At 46.4% G+C, this 21203-nt stretch overlaps 1 protein-coding gene across 9 annotated transcripts in view; it reads left to right on the forward strand.

The window, feature by feature from the left end:
• The window catches only part of sipa1l3 (signal-induced proliferation-associated 1 like 3), a 278960-nt gene that overhangs the window by 156253 nt on the left and 101504 nt on the right, over positions 1-21203 (forward strand). For all 9 annotated transcript variants that reach the window (XM_072490005.1, XM_072490004.1, XM_072490012.1 and 6 more), the window contains 5 exons: positions 2060-3863; positions 15351-15481; positions 16572-16760; positions 17736-17910; positions 18610-18713. In XM_072490005.1, the coding sequence (XP_072346106.1) occupies positions 2408-3863; positions 15351-15481; positions 16572-16760; positions 17736-17910; positions 18610-18713 (2055 nt within the window). In that variant the 5' untranslated portion in view covers positions 2060-2407. The remainder of the gene's footprint in view (positions 1-2059; positions 3864-15350; positions 15482-16571; positions 16761-17735; positions 17911-18609; positions 18714-21203) is intronic.

Consider the following 21203-nt stretch of genomic DNA (forward strand, 5'->3'; position numbering starts at 1 on the left):
CTCCCCGTGTGTGCGTGGGTTTCCTCCCACAGTCCAAAAATGTGCAGGTCATGTGGACTGGCCGTGCTAATTTGTCCCTTAGTGTCCAAAAGGTTTGGTGGGGTTACGGGGATAGGATGGAGGTGTGGGCTTAAGTAGGGTGCTCTTTCCGAGGGCCGGTGCAGACTTGATGGGTCGACTGGCCTCCTTCTGCACTACAAATTCTATGAAAAGCAGAAATAACTGGATGCTGCTCAGTGAAGTACAAGTCAAATCTATATTCAACCACCAAGCAATGGCTGCCTCCAACAAGGGCCGATCGAACCACCTTCCCTGATGTTCAACAGTACTACCATCACTGAATCCTCACCACTAACATCGTAGGGTTACCATTGGCCAGAACCTTAACTGAACCAGCCACTTAAATATTGTTGCAGGTCAGAGGCTGGGAATTCTGCAGCGAATAATTCACCAGCTGATTCCCCTTCTCCTTCTCCAAAGCACAAGTCTAGGAATGTGATGGAATACCCTCCACTCGTTGTAAGAGCCGCTATAATAATGGCTCTATCAGCTCACAAAAGTAACAGCTAGTCTGAATCTGGAGATGCTTTATCATGAGTACTGCCCCATGACAAACTATTCTCACTGTCAATGACACGGGCAAATTTAAAATTGCCAGCCTCGAGACCAAAAAAACATTCCAGAAGCTCGACTGCATCTAAGCTGCTTGATCGACACCCTATCCACCATCCTAAGCATTTCATTCCACTGTCTCTCCGTGACAGCTGTATGCACCCTTTAAGAGATGCACTGCAGCAATTTGCCCAAGTTCCTTCAACAGCATCTTTCAAAGCCCATAACCTCTGCGGACGAAGGCAGCAGGTGCATCGGAACACCAGCACCTCCCAAGGGGCACACCATCCTGACTTGGTTGTTGTATCACTGTTCTTTCACTGCCATTGGGCAAAAGTCCTGGAACACCCTCCCTAACAGTTTTGTGGGTGTACCTACACCACATGGGCTGCAGCGTTTTGGCAGCACGGTAGCATTGTGGATAGCACAATTGCTTCACAGCTCCAGGGTCCCAGGTTCGATTCCGGCTTGGGTCACTGTCTGTGCGGAGTCTGCACATCCTCCCCATGTGTGCGTGGGTTTCCTCCGGGTGCTCCGGTTTCTTCCCACAGTCCAAAGATGTGCAGGTTAGGTGGATTGGCCGTGCTAAATTGTCCCTTAGTGTCCAAAATTGCCCTTGGTGTTGGGTGGGGTTACTGGGTTATGGGGATAGGGTGGAGGTGTTGACCTTGGGTAGGGTGCTCTTTCCAAGAGCCGGTGCAGACTCGATGGGCCGAATGGCCTCCTGCACTGTAAATTCTATGATCAAGATGCCAGCTCATCACCACCTTCTCGAGGGCGTATCCCAGGTAGGCCTTGAGCAGGGAAGGATTTGGGGTGAGTGTACCAGAGCTCAGGATTACAGGAGTAAGGAGCAGCCATTTTGGAATATGGAAGGATTTTTGTGTCTCTGCATAGGAAATAAGGATAGAAGTCGGGTAACTGTTTTCGATGAGTTTCAATTTGTGACGGTCAAAACGCAGGGAAATAATAATGTTGAGACAGTGCATCAATATTTCATCCCCAATTAAACAATTGTTGGAATGACATTTCCAATGAAAATCTTAAAGACTGGGGAAAGTTGGCCTCCACAAGTTTCCTCCAGTACTTTTGCAAAGATGTGTGGTAAGATACTTCAAGTCCCTGTGAGTAGTTAATTAGAGTTTTTAGATCTGGCAAAGGCTGAAAGTTCATTTAGTTTGGTTGGATCAATCCCACCTACTCATTATTGCTTCAATCTCTCATTTCTCACAACTGAGCTCATATCCATGTATGTTGGGCTTCACTGGTAACTTCTCGTAAGCTAACGACTCTTTGGTTGGTTAAAAAGTTCCCCATCCCCGATTTTCCCTGGTCAGTCCTAAATGCGAATCAGTGGTGCAGTGAAACTGTAGGATTTCTGAGTTGTCTATAATATGGTTACGTTTAAGTATAAATCAGTAATTTATATTTTCTGTTCTTGTTACAGGATGATTGTGATCACCATCTGGTACCGAATGCAACACTTCTGTAAATGTGTTGAAACGCGTCAGGAATATATTTGGAATTACTGAGCCGCCTCCAACTACTGTGTTCCGATTCTGGGTGTTCCACATGACCTTTTTTTTTTTTAATGCTGCAAAATAATTAAGCATGCGGGCAACATGGAATTATAAAAGGAGACTTCAGATCCAGATATATTGCAGAGCTGCTCCTTAATTACATTTTGACTCACTGAAATTACTTGTGTTTTAAGCTCGAATGAGCAGCTTCCAGCTGTGAAAGAAATGACTGGGACCTTTCTGTTACTCCCAGTGAGCCAGAGTGTTAATAGACTATGACAAGCTATCGGCCTGTTCAGAATGAAACGGTGGAGGCTGGTGGGATTGTCATAGGCGGAGTGGACATTCTTGCAGGTACGAACACTTGTGATTACTATGCATCTCCATTCAGGGTCCCGAATGGGAACGTCTGCTCTGCAGGTGAAAATGCGCCCCGTGCGAGTTCAACCCCCGCCATGCCAAAAATGGGAGTCCGAGCTCGAATCGCAGACTGGCCTCCAAAGCGCGATGTCATGAAGGATGCTGCATTAGGTTCTGCGAGGGACTTGGACAGACCCATGGTGGACACTGAATTTGGAGGTTTTCATAGCGGGCAATATTGCCCAAACTATGAAAATACTTCCCATGCCTCACAGGCCCGTGGCCTGCACCATATACCTCGAAAGTCCAAGGAAGTGGAGTTCCAAGTTGATTGGCCCAGGTCTCCAGCCAAAATGTTTATTCCACTGAGAGCTCGAAGTAACAGTGAGATTACCCTCAATGAACATGACGCAGAAGGAGCCCTAGAGCATAGAGGGAATGGAATGCTACCCTTGAGGGAATATGGTAGCACTTCATCCATCGACGTTCACGGGGTGTCTTCTGAAAGCTTCTTTGACATGCTGAAAGAGTTCAAAAATGAGAAGATTGATCAGCGGAGCTCGGCGCCAGAGAACCTGAAGAAGCTCCTTCGGGCTGATGTGAGCATGGCCTCCAGTCTGAACCTTGCGGGCAGCAGCAAGACCGACGACAGTCGAAGTGAGTCATCTCCGCGGGATGAGCCCAAGATGTACAAAGACCGGGAGAAATCGCGCAAAAAGCAGTCTCGGAGCGAAAGTGGCGAATCGATCTTGAAGAAACTGCGCAGCAGCAAAAGCGAGCACGAGTCGGGGAGATCCAGCTCAGACCACGAAGATAGTCGGTCCCAGGATAGCACCAAACCATGGGTTTGTCAGAAGAGCTTTGGGCATTTTGATGTGCAGAGTATACTGTTTGACCTCAATGAAGTGGTGAGCAATAGGAACTATGTGCCTCATCGGAGGAACACCACAACCGGTGCCTCAGCTGCATCTGCTGCTTCACTCGCTGTATCTCGGTCTCTCGCCCTGGCCGGCCTGGACTCGAACTTTAGTAGCACCGAGGAGGTGACTGGCAAAGAGAATCTGGAGCCTGATCTCGGTGACAGCAACTGCAACGATCTGCTCCTCAACTGCCCTCATTTCCGCAACGAAACGGGTGGATGCAGTGAGCGCAACATCAGCTTGTCGAAAGCGAGCGTGAATGCAAGATTGGGCCTTGGCTGTGAAGGTGGATTTCCAAAGGTGGTTTGGAACCCATACTGCACAAATGCAAGCATCTCCGAGCTCGAGGTTCCGAAGGAAAGGCAGCTCCGCCAGGAAAGATTGAAGCATTTCAGCATCGAGCATGTGGATCGAGGAGCCAGATATTATCAGGATTACTTCCATGGGAAAGGTACAGTGACTTATCAAAGCAGTCCTGGTTTTAATCCTTGCAAAATTGCTTACTTCTCTATTTTCTCACGTCAAAGTCACAGCTGGAGGTGAACTATACTTTATAAAAATTGTTATGGGATGTGGGGCATCGCTGGCTAGGCTAGCATTTATGACTTTAAATCTGTGCCCTCTTGTTTTTGATCCTTTCAAGCATGTAAAAAGTGTCTCCCCATGTACTCTGTCCAAGCCCCTCATGATTTTGACCATTTCTATCAAATCTCCTCTCAACCTTCTTTTCTCTAAGAAAACAGACCTAACTTCTCCAATCTGTCTTCATTAAAAAAATGTTTTTAGAGTACTGTCATGTGAGAGTACCTTTAAGAAATGGGTGTTTTTTACAGAATAGCTGTAGTGGGCGTACCTTTGAGAAATGGGTGTTACTGCAGTGATGTCAGATTGTGGGTGGAGCTGGGCTGTCTGTCAGCTTTTACTTTCGCTTTGGGCTTGCAGCTACAGGGTGTGTTTTAGTTTTGTTTTGGAGACGCTGCAGTCACAGCAAGATGTGTATGGATCTCTGCAAGCTTATAAATGTTCATTTGGTGATTTCAAAGTGGTAACTGTTCTCAGTAGTGAAGTTAAACCTGATGTCTTTCTGTAAAGAGGGTTCTTTTTGTCTTATGGATGTTGCAAGGAAAGATTAAGAGTTACTTATAGAGTACTGTATTCTTTGGGGGATTTATTGGTGTTGATAGTTGTTAAGATGTTTACTGTGGGTTTACAAAGTGTTAACTGGTTGCATAAATAAACATTGTTTTAACTTAAAAGTACTGTGGCTCTCTGGTGCACCACACCTGTACAGTAGGCCCGTGTGCTCCCCATTACCACGATCTACTAAAAGTTGTGTGTCATGAACTCCACGATACACTTTGGGATTCTCTAAACCCTGGCCCATAACCGTACCCAATTCATTTGTTCCACTTAAGGGGCAATTTAATACGGCTAATCCACCTACCCTGCACATCTTTGGGTTGTGGGGGTGAAACCCACGCAGACGCGGGGAGAATGTGCAAACTCCACACGGACAGTGATCCGGGGCCGGGATCGATCAGAAACCATTCTGAAGAATCTTTCTGCACCTCCTGAAGTGCGGCACCCAGAAGTGGACGTAATACCCTGCAAAGGGTGAACTAGTGATTTGCACAAATTCAACATGACCACATTGCTCTTGTCCTCTATCCTGAGTTTTATTAATAGCAGTATTCTGTACATTTATTAACTGCTCTCTTAATCTGTCATAGCACCTTTTTTTAAATAAATTCAAAGTACCCAATTCTTTTTTTTTTTCAATTAAGGGGCAATTTAACGTGACCAATCTACCCTGCACATCTTTGGGTTGTGGGGTGAGACCCACACAGACATGGAGAATGAGTAAACCCCACACAGGCACTGACCCAGGGCCGGGATCGAACCCGCGTCCTCAGCACAGTGGCGCCTCCTACCACTTTCAATGATTTATGCACATATGCATCCAGGTCCCTCTGCTCCTATTTTCGATCTGAACTCTTTATTTTATACTGTTTGTCCAGGTTATTCCAAAATTAGGAGTTTCACACTACTTTGCATTGAGTTATTTAGAATACGAGACAGGGAGAGAACAGGGAATTATAGACTAGTGAGCCTAACATCGGCATTGGGGAAAATGTTGCAGTCTATTATGAAGTATGTGATAACAGACGCTAAGAAATATCAATGGGATGGGTGGCGCAGTGGTTAGCACTGCTGCATCATGGCGGCGAGGACCCGGGTTCGATCCCGGCCCCGGGTGACTGGCCTTGTGGAGTTTGCACATTCTCCCCGTGTTCACGTGGGTCTCACCCCCACAACCCAAAAATGTGCAGGTAGCTGGATTGGCCGTACCAAATTGCTCCTTAATTGGAGAAAAAAAAATTAGCTCTAAATATATTTTTAAAAAATTAATGAGATTAGAGAGTCCACATGGATTTATGAAGGGGAAATTGTTGACAAACTTACTGGAGTTTTTTGAGAACATAAGTAGAATAGATAAGGGAGAAGCAGTGGATGTGGTGTATTTGGATTTTCTGAAAGCTTTTGATAAAAGTCCCACGGCAGAGGTCAGTATGCAAAATTGAAGCACATGCAATTGGGGTAAGATATTGGCATGGATTGAGAATTGGTTAACAGACAGGGAGCAGTAGAAATAAATGGGTCTTTTTCAGATTGGCAGGTGGTGACCAGTGGGGTACCGCAGGGATCAGTACTTGGGGCCCCAGCTTTTCACTATATATCAATGATTTGGATGAGGTAACCAAATGTAATATTTCCAAATTTGCTGGCGACACAAAACTTGGCGGGAATGTGAGTGGTGAGGAAGATATAAAGAGACTTCAAGGAGATTTCGACAAGTTGACTGCGTGGGCTAATAGATGGCAGATGCAGTACAAAAGTGTGAAGTTTTCACTCTGGTAAGAAAAACAGAATGGCATAGTATTAGTTAAGTGGTGATAGATTGAGGGATGTTGATGTACAAAGGCACCTGGGTGTCCTTGTACACCAATCACTGAAAGCAAGCAAGAGGGTGGAGCAAGTGCCAAGCCAAATGGTATGTTAGCCTTCACTGAGAGGATTTGAGTACAGGAGGAAGGATGTCTTACTGCCGATGTATACGGCCTTGGTGAGAGCACACCTGGAGCGTTGTGGGCAGTTTTGGTCTCCTTAACCAGAAAGGATATCATTTAGGCAGTGAAGGTTTACCAGGCTGATTCCTGGGATGGCAGGATTGTTGAATGAGGAGGGCAGCACGGTGGCGCAGTGGTTAGCACTCCTGCCTCACGGCGCTGAGGTTCCAGGTTCAATCCCCCCTCTGGGTCTCTGTCCGTGTGGAGTTTGCACATTCTCCCCGTGTTTGTGTGGGTTTCGCCCCCACAACCCAAAGATGTGCAGGGTAGGTGGATTGGCCACGTTAAATACCCCCTTAATTGGAAAAAATTAATTGGGTACTCTAAATTTATAAATAAAAAGGATTGTTAAATGAGGCGAGATTGTGTCGACTAGGCCTATATTCACTGGAGTTCAGAAGAATGCGAGGGGATCCCATTGAAACGTATAAAGTTCTGACGGGGCTGGACAGACTGGATGCAGGGTTGTTGTTTCCTCTGACTGGAGGGTCTAGAACCAGGGCCCACAGTCTCAATGTGGGGTAGGCCATTTAGGACTGAGATGGAGAGAGATTTCTTCACAGTGACAAACCTAAATAATTTTCTGCCAGTGAAGGTTCTGGAGGCCAAGTCGGTGAATAAACAAAGAACAATACAGCACAGGAACAGGCCCTTCAGCCCTCCAAGCCTGTACCGGTCATGTTACCACCCTTTGCCAAAACCCTCAGCACTTCCTTGTGCCGTAACCCTCTATACCCATCCTATCCATGTATTTGTCAAGATGCCTTTTGAACGCCGTTAATGTATCTGCTTCCACAACCTCCCCTGGCAACGCGTTCCAGTATATTTAAGAATATAGATTTATAGATGCGAAACGCATCTATGGGTATGGTGCGAGATTGGGAATACAGTATTAAGATAGAGGGTCAGCTATGATCTTATTGAATGGCCTACTCCTATTTTCTATGAGCTGCATCTGCCACCTGTCCGCCCATTCCACCAACTTCCTCTTGTGTCCCTTTGAAGTTCTACCTACTCGTTGTTTTTTTCACCATTTGAAAACTTTGAAATGATGTCCCGTACATAAAGGTCTGGAACATTAATATATATCCAGAACAACAAGGGTCCCATCGCTGACCCCTGGAGAACTCCACTACAAACCGTCCTCCAACCCAAAAATATCACTACTTTCTGTTTCTCCTCACTCCGTCAATTCTGTGTCCATATTGCCACTGTCCCTTTATTCCCTGAGCGTGCTCACAAGTCTGTTGTGCTGTCGTGTTTCAAATGCCTTTTGGAAGTCTGTGTTCACCTCGTCCTCAGCATTACCCTAATCAATAGCAATGTTGCCACTTTATTAAGAAAAAAAACTCCCAAGTTTGTTAAACACAATTTTCTCTTAAAGAAATCTAGAATGGCTTTTCTTAATTAACCCACATTTGTCCTTGTGACTACTAATTTTGTCCCGAGTTGATTGTTTCTAGAAGTTTCTCCACCATAAAAGTTAAACAGACTGGCCTGTAGAATCTGGGCTTACCGTTGCACCCTTTTTTTGTTTTTGAGCAATGCTTGCAATTTCCCAGTCCTCCAGGCCCCTCCCTGAGTCGAAGGAAGATCGACCAGCCTGCTCTTTTCTGTACCTCACTAATAAAGGAAAGTATCCAGTATTGTGGGTGGTACAGTGGCACAGTGGTTAGCACTGTTTCTTCACCGCTCCAGGGTCCCAGGTTCGATTCCCGGCTTGGGTCACTGTCTATGCGGAGTCTGCACTTTCTCCCCGTGTCTGCGTGGGTTTCCTCCGGGCGCTCCGGTTTCCTTCCACAATTGTTTGACTACTGATCTCAACCTGGGACAGGAAAGCCAGTCAGGGTCTTTGTTCTTCGTCGCTGTTTAATGACCTCTGTAGGAGAAAATATTTGTGTGGATTTGGATCACAATTCTCCACAATTTAATTACTTGTGAACTGAGACAGTAGGTGCTGAGTGTGGAAAAATAGCTTTTTGACCAGGGTAGAGATTTGGGTAGAGTACTGGCCACATCTGTAACCCCAGCCTTAAAAGATTAAGTGGCCGGTGTCTCGATCGAAGTGTCGAACAGAAAGCTCCGTTTTCCAACAACTCTTTATTGAAAGACATTTCTTAACCTCAGCTCACTCTTAATCATTTTTTTTTTGGTTTTTTTTTTTGTTTTGTTCCCCTACCCCTCTCTACCCGCCTTCCCCCGACCCCTCTCTACCCTCCCCCTACCTCTCTCTACCCTCCTTCCGCCTCCGCCTCTCTACTCTCCTTCCCCTACCCCTCTCTACCCTCCTTTCCCCTGCCCCACTCTACCCTCCCCGACTTCACTCATAACCAAAAATTCATGAATAATCTTAATCCCTAAAGTGGCCAATTTCCCTTGTTTTGACGGTGAATTGTCCTTTGTCTTTTGTCCATTATTTCTGAGAGCCTGTGTGGGGCACACACAGCAAATGCTGGAAAGTCTCCGCAGTTCTGGCAGCATCTGTGCGGAGACAGAAACAGAATTAACGTTTCCAATCCACATTGACTCTGGGACTCTGAGTCTGGGAGTCTCCTCACGTCTTTTCACGTTTGTATTTGTTATGGCGCGCTTGTCATCGGCATGAGATATGATCACCAACACCCTCTAAACCTTGCCCCTCGCACCTTAAACCTATGCCCCCTAGTAATTGACCCCTCTGCCCTGGAAGAAAGCCTCTGACTATCCACTCTTTCTATGCCCCTCATAATTTTGTAGACCTCTATCAGTTCGCCCCTCAACCTCTGTCGTTCCAGTGATAACAAACCGAGTTTATTCAACTGATCCTCATAGCTAATGCCCTCCATACCAGGCAACATTCTGGTAAATCTCTTCTGCACCCTCTCTAAAGCCTCCACATTCTTCTGGTAGTGTGGCGACCAGAATTGAACACTATACTCTCACATGTGGCCTAACTAAGGTTCTATACAGCTGCAACATGACTTGCCAATTCTTATACTCAGTGCCCCAGCCAATGAAGGCAAGCATGCCGTATGCCTTCTTGACTACCTTCTCCACCTGTGTTGCCCCTTTCAGTGACCTGTGGACCTGTACTCCTAGATCTCTTTGACTTTCAATACTCTTGAGGGTTCTACCATTCACTGTATATTCCCTACCTGCATTAGACCTTCCAAAATGCATTACCTCACATTTGTCCGGATTAAACTCCATCTGCCATCTCTCTGCCCAAGTCTCCAAACAATCTAAATCCCGCTGTATCCTCCGACAGTCCTCATCGCTATCCGCAATTCCACCAACCTTTGTGTCGTCTGCAAACTTACTAATCAGACCAGTTACATTTTCCTCCAAATCATTTATATATATTACGAACAGCAAAGGTCCCAGCACTGATCCATGCGGAACACCACTAGTCACAGCCCTCCAATCAGAAAAGCTTTTTCTTCAGAAAAACATTTTATCCTTCATCGTACAATACCCAATGAGGAAAATTTCCCACTTTCACTATCGCAATACTTGATAATTAAGGAAAAACGTCAATCAAATCTGTCAACCCTTCCGATTGCAATAATTCACCAAAGGAAAGCTGTGGTGTGGGGGTGGGGGGGGGACGACACAACTCTGCAAAATGCCGCAAGCATTTCGTAGAATTATCATAGAATTTACAGTGCAGAAGGAAGCCATTCGGCCCATCGAGTCCGCACCGGCTCTTGGAAAGAGCACCCTGCCCAATGCCAACACCTCCACCCTATCCCCATAACCTAGTAACCCCACCCAACACCAAGGGCAATTTTGGACACTAAGGGCAATTTATCATGGCCAATCCACCTAACCTGCACATCTTTGGACTGTGGGAGGAAACCGGAGCACCCGGAGGAAACCCACGCACACACTGGGAGGATGTGCAGACTCCGCACAGACAGTGACCCAAGCCGGAATCGAACCTGGAACCTGGAGCTGTGAAGCAATTGTGCTATCCACAATGCTACCATGCTGCCCATTTGATCACATGATACCCAATTCTGGAATAAAACCAGTCCGTCCAAACCTTCAGTAATTCTCGTTCACTTAGATGTGCTTCGGTCACATATGAAGTGAATTTGTTCGATTGGAAATATTGATCACCGGAACGTTAACCAACAAATTGTACCCAGGAGGCTTTTCAGTTGCGTCTCTGAAAATGTTGAGAATCTCTGAAGCCCAATAGACAGGAAGGATAATGTCCCATTTTAATTAAGAAAAAAAGACATGTAAACAGAAGTGGTAAGCGGCGAACTGCCTGTGTATATCTACGGTAGCTCTTAATACAGAATTTTAAGTAAAATGGGACACTTTGTTTTTGTCCTCTTAGCTCTGTCCCTCATGTATTAGGGTTAGGGTTATATGTTTGTTTATGCACATTTTTGTCCTTTTGTGGAATCTCAAAGTTAAGGAGGCGATTTGGCCCATGTCCGCAACAGTTTTCCAAATTAACTACTCGCCTGCAATCATTCCCCTGCCTTCTCCCTGTAACCCTGCACATTGTTCCATTTCAAATAACAGCCTAACCTCTTTCCAATGCTTACGTTGAACTGCTCCAACACACTCTCGTGCAGTGCATTCCAAACCCTAACCACACGTTAAAAGGTTTCTCCTCGTGTCAATTTTGCATCTTCTACTAGTCACTTTAAATCTGCCCCCTCATTCTCGATCCTTTCCCAAGTGGAGGCAATTTCTCCTCACTACTCTGTCCAGCCCCTTCAGAATTTTGGACACCTTTTGTCAAATCTCTTTGCAACATTTTCTCGAAGGAAAGCAGTCCTAACTTTGCTAAACTATGTTCACAGCTTTTTAAAAATACATTTAGAGTACCCAATTCATTTTTTCCAATTAAGGGGCAATTTAGCGTGTTCAATCCACCTACCCTGCACATCTTTGGGTTGTGGGGGCGAGACCCACGCAGACACGGGGAGAATGTGCAAACTCCACACGGACAGTGACCCAGAGCCGGGATCGAACCTGGGACCTCGGCGCCGTGAGGCAGCAGTGCTAACCACTGCGCCACCGTGCTGCCCAACTACCTTCATAGCTGAAGTTCCTCATCCATAGAACCAAGCTCATGAATCTTTTCTGCACCCTCCCTAATGCCTTCACATTCTTCCTGAAGTGTGACACCCGGAACTACGTGCAATACCCTCGACTAGTGACTTGTAAAGATTCAACCCAACCTGCTTGCTCTAGTCCTCTGTGGCCAAATTAATATATATTTGAGTATAAGAATTGGCAAGTCATGTTGCAGCTGTATAGAACCTTAGTTAGGCCACACTTGGAGTATAGTGTTCAATTCTGGTCGCCACACTACCAGAAGGATGTGGAGGCTTTAGAGAGGGTGCAGAAGAGATTTACCAGAATGTTGCCTGGTATGGAGGGCATAAGCTATGAGGAGCGATTGAATAAACTCGGTTTGTTCTCACTGGAACGAAGGAGGTTGAGGGGCGACCTGATAGAGGTATACAAAATTATGAGGGGCATAGACAGAGTGGATAGTCAGAGGCTTTTCCCCAGGGTAGAGGGGTCAATTACTAGGGGGCATAGGTTTAAGGTGAGAGGGGCAAAGTTTAGAGTAGATGTACGAGGCAAGTTTTTTACGCAGAGGGTAGTGGGTGCCTGGAACTCACTACCGGAGGAGGTAGTGGAAGCAGGGACGATAGGGACATTTAAGGGGCATCTTGACAAATATATGAATAGGATGGGAATAGAAGGATACGGACCCAGGAAGTGTAGAAGATTGTAGTTTAGTCGGGCAGTATGGTCGGCACGGGCTTGGAGGGCCGAAGGGCCTGTTCCTGTGCTGTACATTTCTTTGTTCTTTGTTTGTTCTTATTAACCACCTCTCAACCTGTCCTGCCACCTTCCATGACCTGTGTTCATATACACCCAGGTCCAGCTGCTTCTCCAGCCCTTTATATTGTATCTCCAGTCAATCACTTCTTCACATTTCTCTGCATAAACTTCACCTGCCCACACATTAGACCAACTTGCCTGTGTCCCTTTGAAACTCTACACTATCCTCCACAGGCACAATGCTTTCCAGTTTTGAAATTTTCCCCAGTAACCCAAGGTACAGGTCATTAATACACATCGGGGGAAACATCGAAACGTAGATAATAGGTGCAGGAGTAGGCCGTTCGGCCCTTCGAGTCTGCGCCACCATTCAATGTGACCATGACTGATCGTGCAAATTCAGTATCCCACTCCCGCTTTCTCTCCCTGCCCCCTGATCCCTTTAGCCGCAAGGGCCACGTCCGGCTGCCTCTTGAATAGATCCAGCGACCCGGCCCCAGCAACTTTCTGTGGCAGAGAATTCCACAAGCTCACAACTCTGAGGGAAGAAGTTCTTCCTCATCTGAGTCCTGGAAATACAGCACGGTGGTGCAGTGGTTAGCACTGCTGCCTACGGCGCTGAGGACCCAGGTTCGATCCCAGCCCTGGGTCGCTGTCTGTGTGGAGTTTGAGCCTTCTCCCCGTGTCTGCGTGGGTCTCACCCCCACAACCCAAAGATGTGCAGGTTGCCCCTTAATTGGAAAAAAATAAATTGGGCACTCTAAAATTTATATTTAAAAAAAAAAAAAAGAATCTCCGTCCTGAATGGCTTACCATTCATTCTTGGGCTGTAACTCCTAGTTCTGTATGTCCCCAACATAGGGAACATTCGTCCCCCATCTAGCCTGTCCAGTCCCATCGGATTTTATATGTTTCTATGAAACCCCCTCTCATTCTTCTAAACTCCAGTTAGTACAAGCCCAGTCCATCTTCTTGATATGTCAGTCCTGCCATAGATCATAGAATTTACAGTGTAGAAGGAGGCCATTCGGCCCATCGAGTCTGCACCTACCCTTGGAAAGAGCACCCTACTTAAGCCAAAACCTCCACCCTATCCCCATAACCCCACCTAACCCTTTTGGACACCAAGGGCAGTTTAGCACGGCCAATCCACCTAACCGGCACGTCTTTGGACTGTGGGAGGAAACCGGAGCACCCGGAGGAAACCCACGCAGACACGGGGAGAACGTGCAGACTCCGCCCAGACAGTGACCCAAGCCGGGAATCGAACCTCGGTCCCATGGAGCTGTGAAGCAGCAATGCTAACCACTGTGCTACCGTGCTGCCATCCCTGGAATTAGTCTGGTGAACCTTCGCTGGTGAACCTCCGTAGCAAGACTGTCCTTCCTCAAACTAGGAGACTGCACACAATACTCGAGGATGCCAGTACTGACCACTGGTGACCTCCACCAGAAGCCCCTCTCCATCCCAAAAACTATCTATTAGCCACTACTTTGTTTCATCTCACTCTGCCAATTCTGTGTCCATGTTGCTAGTGTCATAGAACATAGAACAGAACAGGTCCTTCGGCCCTCAATGTTGTACCGAGCATTGTCCAAAACCAAGGTCAAGCTATCCCACTCCCTGTCATTCTGGTGTGCTCCATGTGCCTATCCAATAACCGCTTGAAAGTTCCTGAAGTGTCCGACTCCACGATCACAGCAGGCAGTCCATTCCACACCCTAACCACTCTCTGAGTAAAGAACCTACCTCGGACATCCCTCCTATATCTCCCACCCTGAATCTTATAGTTATGGCCCCTTGTAACAGCGACATCCACCCGAGGAAATAGTCTCTGAACGTCCCCTCTATCTACCCCCTCATCTTATAAACCTCTAAGTCACACCTCAACCTCCTCCGCTCCAAAGAGAAAAGCCCTAGCTCCCTCAACCTTTCCTCATAAGACCTATCCTGCAAACCAGGCAGCATCCTAGTAAATCTCCTTTGCACCCTTTCCAATGCTTCCACATCCTTCCTATAATGAGGTGACCAGAACTGCACACAGTACTCCAAATGTGGTCTCACCAGCGTCATGTATAGTTGCAGCATAACCCCGCGGCTCTTAAACTCAATTTTATTCCATGAGCTATAAACTTTGCTCAAGTCTGTGTGTGGCACTGTATCAAATGCCTTTTGGGAGTCGATGTGCACGACATCAACAGCATTTCCCTCATCAATCCTCCTACTATTTCTTCAAAAAAACCTCCCAAGTTGGTCAAACATGATTTTCTCTGAAGAAATCCATTCTGCCTTTCCTCAATTAGCCCGGATATGTCCATGGGGCTGTTAATTTTGTCCTGTATGAATGTTCTAGACGTTTCCCCACCACCGAAGTTAAACTGACTTGTCGTTTGTTGCTGGGCTTATCTTTACACTCTTTTCCGAACAAGAGTATAACACTTGCAATTCCCCACACTTCTGGGAGTCTAAGGAAGACTGAAAAATGATGGCCAGAGCCTGTGCAATGTCCACTCACTCCCCTCCATATCCTTGGGTGCATTTCATCCAGTCCTGGTGCCTTCTCAACTGCAGATAATCCATCCAATGTTACAATTTTAAATCCATCTAGTATTTGAATCACCTCGCTGCTAATTGAGGCCTGGCCAACAGAATCAGTTTGGTCATATTTTACAGCTATTTCAAGCTGAGTCGAAGCTTAAATAGAAGCAGCATCGAAGACTCGTTCTACTCCTTCCATCTTTCCGTCATCTACATATTTATAAACCCCAGGGTTACCATTGCCGATCCATGTGTCTTTTATTTCCACTTTTCTGACACTCCTGACCCCTCCCTCTGGCTGGCTCAGCAACCAACCCCCCCCCCCCCCCCCTGTCTTATTAAATTGAAGATCTTTCTGTCAATTCACCTTGTCCAAAGGGTCAATCTTAAAGTGGCCGTACCCAGTCATATAGCTCACAGCTCTGAAACTTTTAATTTTATTTCTTATGTTTTATTTTATTCTTTACCCGTAGAGCACTGGAACTATTTTGGAGTAGATGAAAAGCTGGGCCCAGTGGCAGTGAGCATCAAGAGGGAGAAACTGGAGGAGAGCAAAGAACACGGACCTCAGTATGCCTACCGAATAATCTTCAGGACCAGTGAGGTGGGAACTGGTGTCTAATTACACAGCATGACCCAAGTTGGCCGATATTACTGCTGATTTCTTCACAGTTGAGCATTTTTTATAATCGCAATTTAATGTTTCTTTTTTTTTTTTAAATGTGTTCAATTCTTTAAGTTAGAATTTTTTTTTCCTTTTTAAAATTTAGGGTACCCAATTAATTTTTTTTCCAATTAAGGGGCAATTTAGCCTGGCCAATCCACCTAAATTGCACATCTATGGGGTGAAACCCACGCAGACACTAGGAGAATGTGCAAACTCCACACGGACAGTGACCCAAGGCCGAGATTTGAACCCGGGTCCTCTACGCCGTAGGCAGCAGTGCTAACCACTGCGTCACCGTGCTGCCCCATTTAAATTAGAACTTAACTTGAGATTCTTTCAATGGTGAAATGGATAAAGTCATTCCCAAATATCTGCTAAGTCACAGACCTCAAGATTGCAGGTTCGAAGACCGAGGATTTTGTTTTGCCAGGTGAGTTGTGATGGTGAAGAAATGCAGTATTTCATTAACTCCTTTTTCAAAATAAATTTAGAGTACCCAATTCTTTTTTCCAATTAAGGGGCAATTTAACTTGGCCAAGCCACCTACTCGGCACATCTTTGGATTGTGGGGGCGAAACCCACGCAGACACGGGGAGAATGTGCAAAATCCACACGGGCAGTGACCCAAGCCGGGAATCGAACCCGGGTCCCTGGCACTGTGAAGCAACAGTGCCATCCATTGTGCTACCGTGCCACCCTACATTGTCCTGGACCATGCTGATCTTTGACTTGTTGGAGCTATAGAGAGTGGGTAGATTCAAGAGTGGTGCAGAAGTGATATTTTGAAATGTGTCCCATCAGTAAAGTGTCCTCAACATGCATTAATGTCTTGTTCTAGGAAGATTGCTGTAAACATATTGCAAATGCGCATTTGGATGTTGCTCTGTTAAAATCACTATTTAAACAAGTAGCTGTTGGCCTGTACAGGAGAGTTTAGGTTCAATAGTTAGAGGCACTCAGTCACACCTCCTCATAAGTGATTGACCTTGGCTGAAACAAATGAAAATGTGAAAATTGCATCTTGCAGCTCATTACACTGAGAGGAGCAATCCTGGAGGATGCGGTTCCATCAACATCGAAACACGGCACAGTGCGAGGGCTCCTGCTGAAAGAGGTCCTGGAATCCGTAATACCAGAACTGAACATACAGTGCCTGCGGCTGGCGTTCAGCACTGTTAAAGTGACGGAACAGCTGCTAAAACTGGATGAACAAGGGGTGAGTTGAAATCTTTTGAGGCATTGATATCTTTGTGTAGATCACAGGAACTTGTACCATTGTCGTCCTGTCATTCTACAGAATGGACGTCTCCAACCGGTACTTTGTAGCCAGTCACCAAAACATCCATCAGGCAATGTGCAACTTATCAAGGAGTTCATTGCGTCTACAAAGCAAATTGCTAAGTTTGAAATCAAGCTAATGTCTCGTCCACGCGCTGTAAGTGAATGGTTTGTCAGGAACTTCCTGACTTCTGTTATCAGAACAGCAGGATAGAGTGGCACAGCATTGGGATGCCAGTTTAATTTCTGTTCAGCTTGGCAGCATCCTTCCCTTGCACAAGATAATGGACATGAAGCATATTAAATCCTTTGTCGATGGATAGTTTCCGATGTGCACTTTTTGCTGATGGGTTGTTTTTGGCGTTGGCGCCTGATGCCTAGGCACTGATTGCCACAGTGGCGGACGTGATGTCACCATTTTCCTCTGTGGTCAGCTTGTGCCTCTTCTGCCCGGCTCCTTATACTCGCAGCATCTTTCCAAGGGGAGAAATTCCTACCTGCTGCAGGCCTATGGTCAAGCCTGGAAATACGTTGCACACTCATGCCCTCAATTAAATATGGTATGTGGCGATTGTGTAGAGCAAAGGATCTTTTATGGGATTGGAGGGGGGCGGGGGGGGGGGGGGGGGATACACAAACAGCATTGTATTTTTAAAAATAAATTTAGAGTACCCAATTACTTTTTTCCCCAATTAAGGGGCAATTTAGCATGGCTAACCCACCTAACCTGGATTGCGGGAGTGAGACCCACGTAGACACGGAGAATGTGCAAACTCCACACGGGCAGTGACCCGGGTCCTCAGGGCCGTGAGGCAGCAGTGCTAACCACTGTGCCGCCGTGCTGCCCCTGTCATTACAAATCTGAAGTTGTATTTCGCCCTATGCTGATTGCAGTGCTTTGGTGTCTTTGCAGCTCAGCAAGAAACATAAAGTTGGTATCCTGTACTGTACGGCTGGCCAGGGCACTGAGGAAGAGATGTACAACAATGAAGAAGCAGGCCCAGCGTTTGAGGAGTTCCTGGAGCAGCTCGGGGAAAAGGTGCTTCTTAAGGGCTTTACAAAATATGCAGCTCAACTGGACACAAAAAGTAAGCACTTTGCTTTTCATTGGTACAAACACTCGATCAGTGTTTGTTCAGAACCTTGTAGAAAGAAAAAAGTATTGCAAACGATAGAAACTGAAATAAACCTAAAGAATACCAAGCGATTGAGGACTATAAACCCTTGGGCAGAATTGGAATTAATCTTTTATAATACTGAACACAACTGTGAAGGAAGTGGAGGATAAGACTCGTGTGATTGTTCTTGACGTATATAATTTAATGGGTTTTATTATGGTGTGAATAGGTGTTTCCTGGGAAAGGGAGAAAATATTATCTTGACCAAACGAGGAAAAAACATTGCAGGAACAGGTACGATAAAGTTTCCAGGCTCCCAGATGACCATAGGCTGCTTTCCCCTTTTGAGGGGGAGAGAGCTGACTGGTGGTGAATTAAGACTGGGCCTTCATGAATAACCTCGGCCGGTACGGAGATTGAACCCACTCTGCTGGCTGTGCTCTGCACCACGAACCAGCCGTCCAGCCAAGTGAGCTAAACCGACCCCCAATTGCAGGAACTGATGGGGCTTGGTATAAAGGAACTCTCATCTGCCAGAGTTCTGATGAAAGGTTCCATCCGAAAAGAGGTGTATATATTTCCATAGTTGCTTGCTTTTAGTTCTGGCGATGTAGTCGTTTGCTGCTGACCGCATGTGAGATGTGACGTTGCAACATTTTCCAATCACAGCTGACTCGACTGGTACGCACTCTTTGTACACCACTTACCAGGACTATGAGATCATGTTTCACGTGTCTACCATGCTTCCATACACCCCCAATAACAGGCAGCAGGTGAGTAATGTCCGCAGGGATTTCTAAACTATACCATTAGCTGACCGCGGCAGTGTATTAAATACTCGTCTTTCTGGTAACTCATTGGGTGAAAATGTGTTCAAATGTTGCCTTTTCATCCGATTTGAATGTGACCAGACAACTGGAATGATAGTTCTCCTGTCTCTATTCGGTTAAGGATTCTTAAGTTTGGAATATATTGGGGTTAATTTGTTAACTTTTCTTCCTCTATCTCTAATTTGCTTCCTTCACCTCTAGAAGGTGCTGATTAATGCTGGGATAAATGGGTACAATGCCCCACATCTCCCATTTTTAAATGTACCTTTCTCAGATTTAAAACTGCCTGATATCGTTACCAAAGAAGAGTATTCCAAATCCCTCCACCTCTCCTCTCTCACCGCTATGTGCACTAAAAAGGCGGCACGGTTAGCACTGTTGCTTCACAGCGCCAGGGTCCCAGGTTCGATTCCCGGCTTGGGTCACTGTCTGTGCGGAGACTGCACGTTCTCCCCGTGTCTGCGCGCGTTTGCTCCGGTTTCCTCCCACAAGTCCCGAAAGACGTGCTTGTTGGGTGAATTGGACATTCTGAATTCTCCCTCCGTGTAACCGAACAAGCGCTGGAATGTGGTGATGAGGGGCTTTTCACAGTAACTTCGTTGCGATGTTGTGACAATAAAGATTATTATTATTATGAAGTACAGTGAGATTATATGGCTGTGGTTAAAACTTAACCGTTACATTATTTTTGGGCGCCATTCTCTGCTTTGTTCAATTTGTGATCTGAATTAATCGAGGTCTTGTTTAACTCTGCAAAATTCATTGTGGTTCTACTACTTCAGTACCAGCGCACTGTGATGATCGATTCTGCTGCAATTTCAGTTTTTTTTCTAATGAGCGCACAAAAATAAAGATCTGGCTCATGATCTGAAACAAAGAAGCTACCTGGCTTCCAACCAACCATAATACCAATGCTGGCTTTAGATTCAAGATAGTCAGGAGGTGATAGTTTGTACCAGAGAGTGTGGGCCAGAGAGTGTGGGCACTGATTGATTTGGCTGCTGCGAAGTGATACCTAAAATCTTTCAAAATTCAGCGCTTTGCTGGAAAAAAAAATTCTTTGTTGAAGCTTTTCATTTTGCACTCATCAGGACTATTGCAAGTATACTTTGTAAGGTAAATTAACACATACTGTAAGAGAAGAGAATACTGATTGGTTGGCAAGTGGGCTCTTGATCGAGGTGTTGCCACGGAGAATGCACCAGTTGATGGTGACTGACAGTTAACTGCTAGCACTGTTCGAAGTTCAAACCAGCAACTTGACCCTGACTGATCACGGCATTGCTCTGAGGAATGAGCCAGTGAATGGCTATCACTTATTTTGTTGAGCTGAAACGTTTTGCTTAGCTGTGTAATAACCCGAGGTGACTTTATGTGGCAAGTAATGAATTGATCAAGAGTGACTATGTGCGGACTTCCGGTGACGGCGGGCGGGAGGCAGCCGTGCGTTGGAGGGCTCCCGTTCGGGAACGGCATTGTCGGGGGTTAACGCCCGGTCCTAGGGCCAGCGAAGGCAGTAAAAGTCGGTAGACAGCACAGAGGAGGGGAATGTCGAAGACCAGCAAAAAAACGGCCGTGAAAAAAGCAGCTGAAAGTCCGTCGGGGAGTGGAAAGGTCACCGCGGGGCCAGTGAAGAAAATGGAGGCTGGAGCACCAGGGGAGGCCGCATTGCTTACGGCTGAAGAAATAACTACGGTGATGGCTGCGGAATTCGAAAGGCAGTTTACAAAATACATGGAGACAATGAGGAAGGAGATGAGGGAGGTTTTGAGTGCGCTGGTGGAGGAGGCGATTTCCCCGGTGATGACGGCGGTGGCGAGCGCAGTGGCGGAGGTGCGAGAGCAAGGGGAGGCGCTGAAGGAAGTGGTGGAGACGTTATTGCAGCACGGTGATCAACTTCCCTGATGGGGAAGGAGATGCGGAAGGTGATGGACATTAACAAGGATCTGCGAGGAAAAATGGAAGACCTGGAAAACAGATCCAGGCGACAGAATTTGAGGATTGTGGGGCTGCCTGAAGGAGTTGAAGGACCGAGGCTGAGTATTTTGCCACGATGCTGGCAAAACTATTGGGGGAGGGGGAGGATCCCTCCCAATATGAACTGGATCGGGCTCGTCGGTCGTGGAGGCCTGTACCAAAGGCGAGTGAGCCGCCAAGGGTATTGACTCTGCTTCCGCAGGTACAGGGTGAAGGAGAAGGTCCTGAGCTGGGCCAAGCAGAAGCGGGTGGTGCAGTGGGCTGGAGCTGGCATACGTGTATACCAGGACTTTACGGTGGAGCTGGCAAGGAGGCGGGCTGCCTTCAACCGGGTGAAGAGGGCACTGTACATTAGCAAGGTGCGGTGCGGCATTGTATATCCAGCGAAGCTGAGGGTGACTTATAAGCTCAGGAACTTTTATTTTGGAACGGCGGAAGCAGCGGAGGAGTTTGCAA

This window comes from Scyliorhinus torazame, chromosome 25 (assembly GCF_047496885.1).
Source record: "Scyliorhinus torazame isolate Kashiwa2021f chromosome 25, sScyTor2.1, whole genome shotgun sequence".
NCBI lineage: Eukaryota > Metazoa > Chordata > Chondrichthyes > Carcharhiniformes > Scyliorhinidae > Scyliorhinus > Scyliorhinus torazame.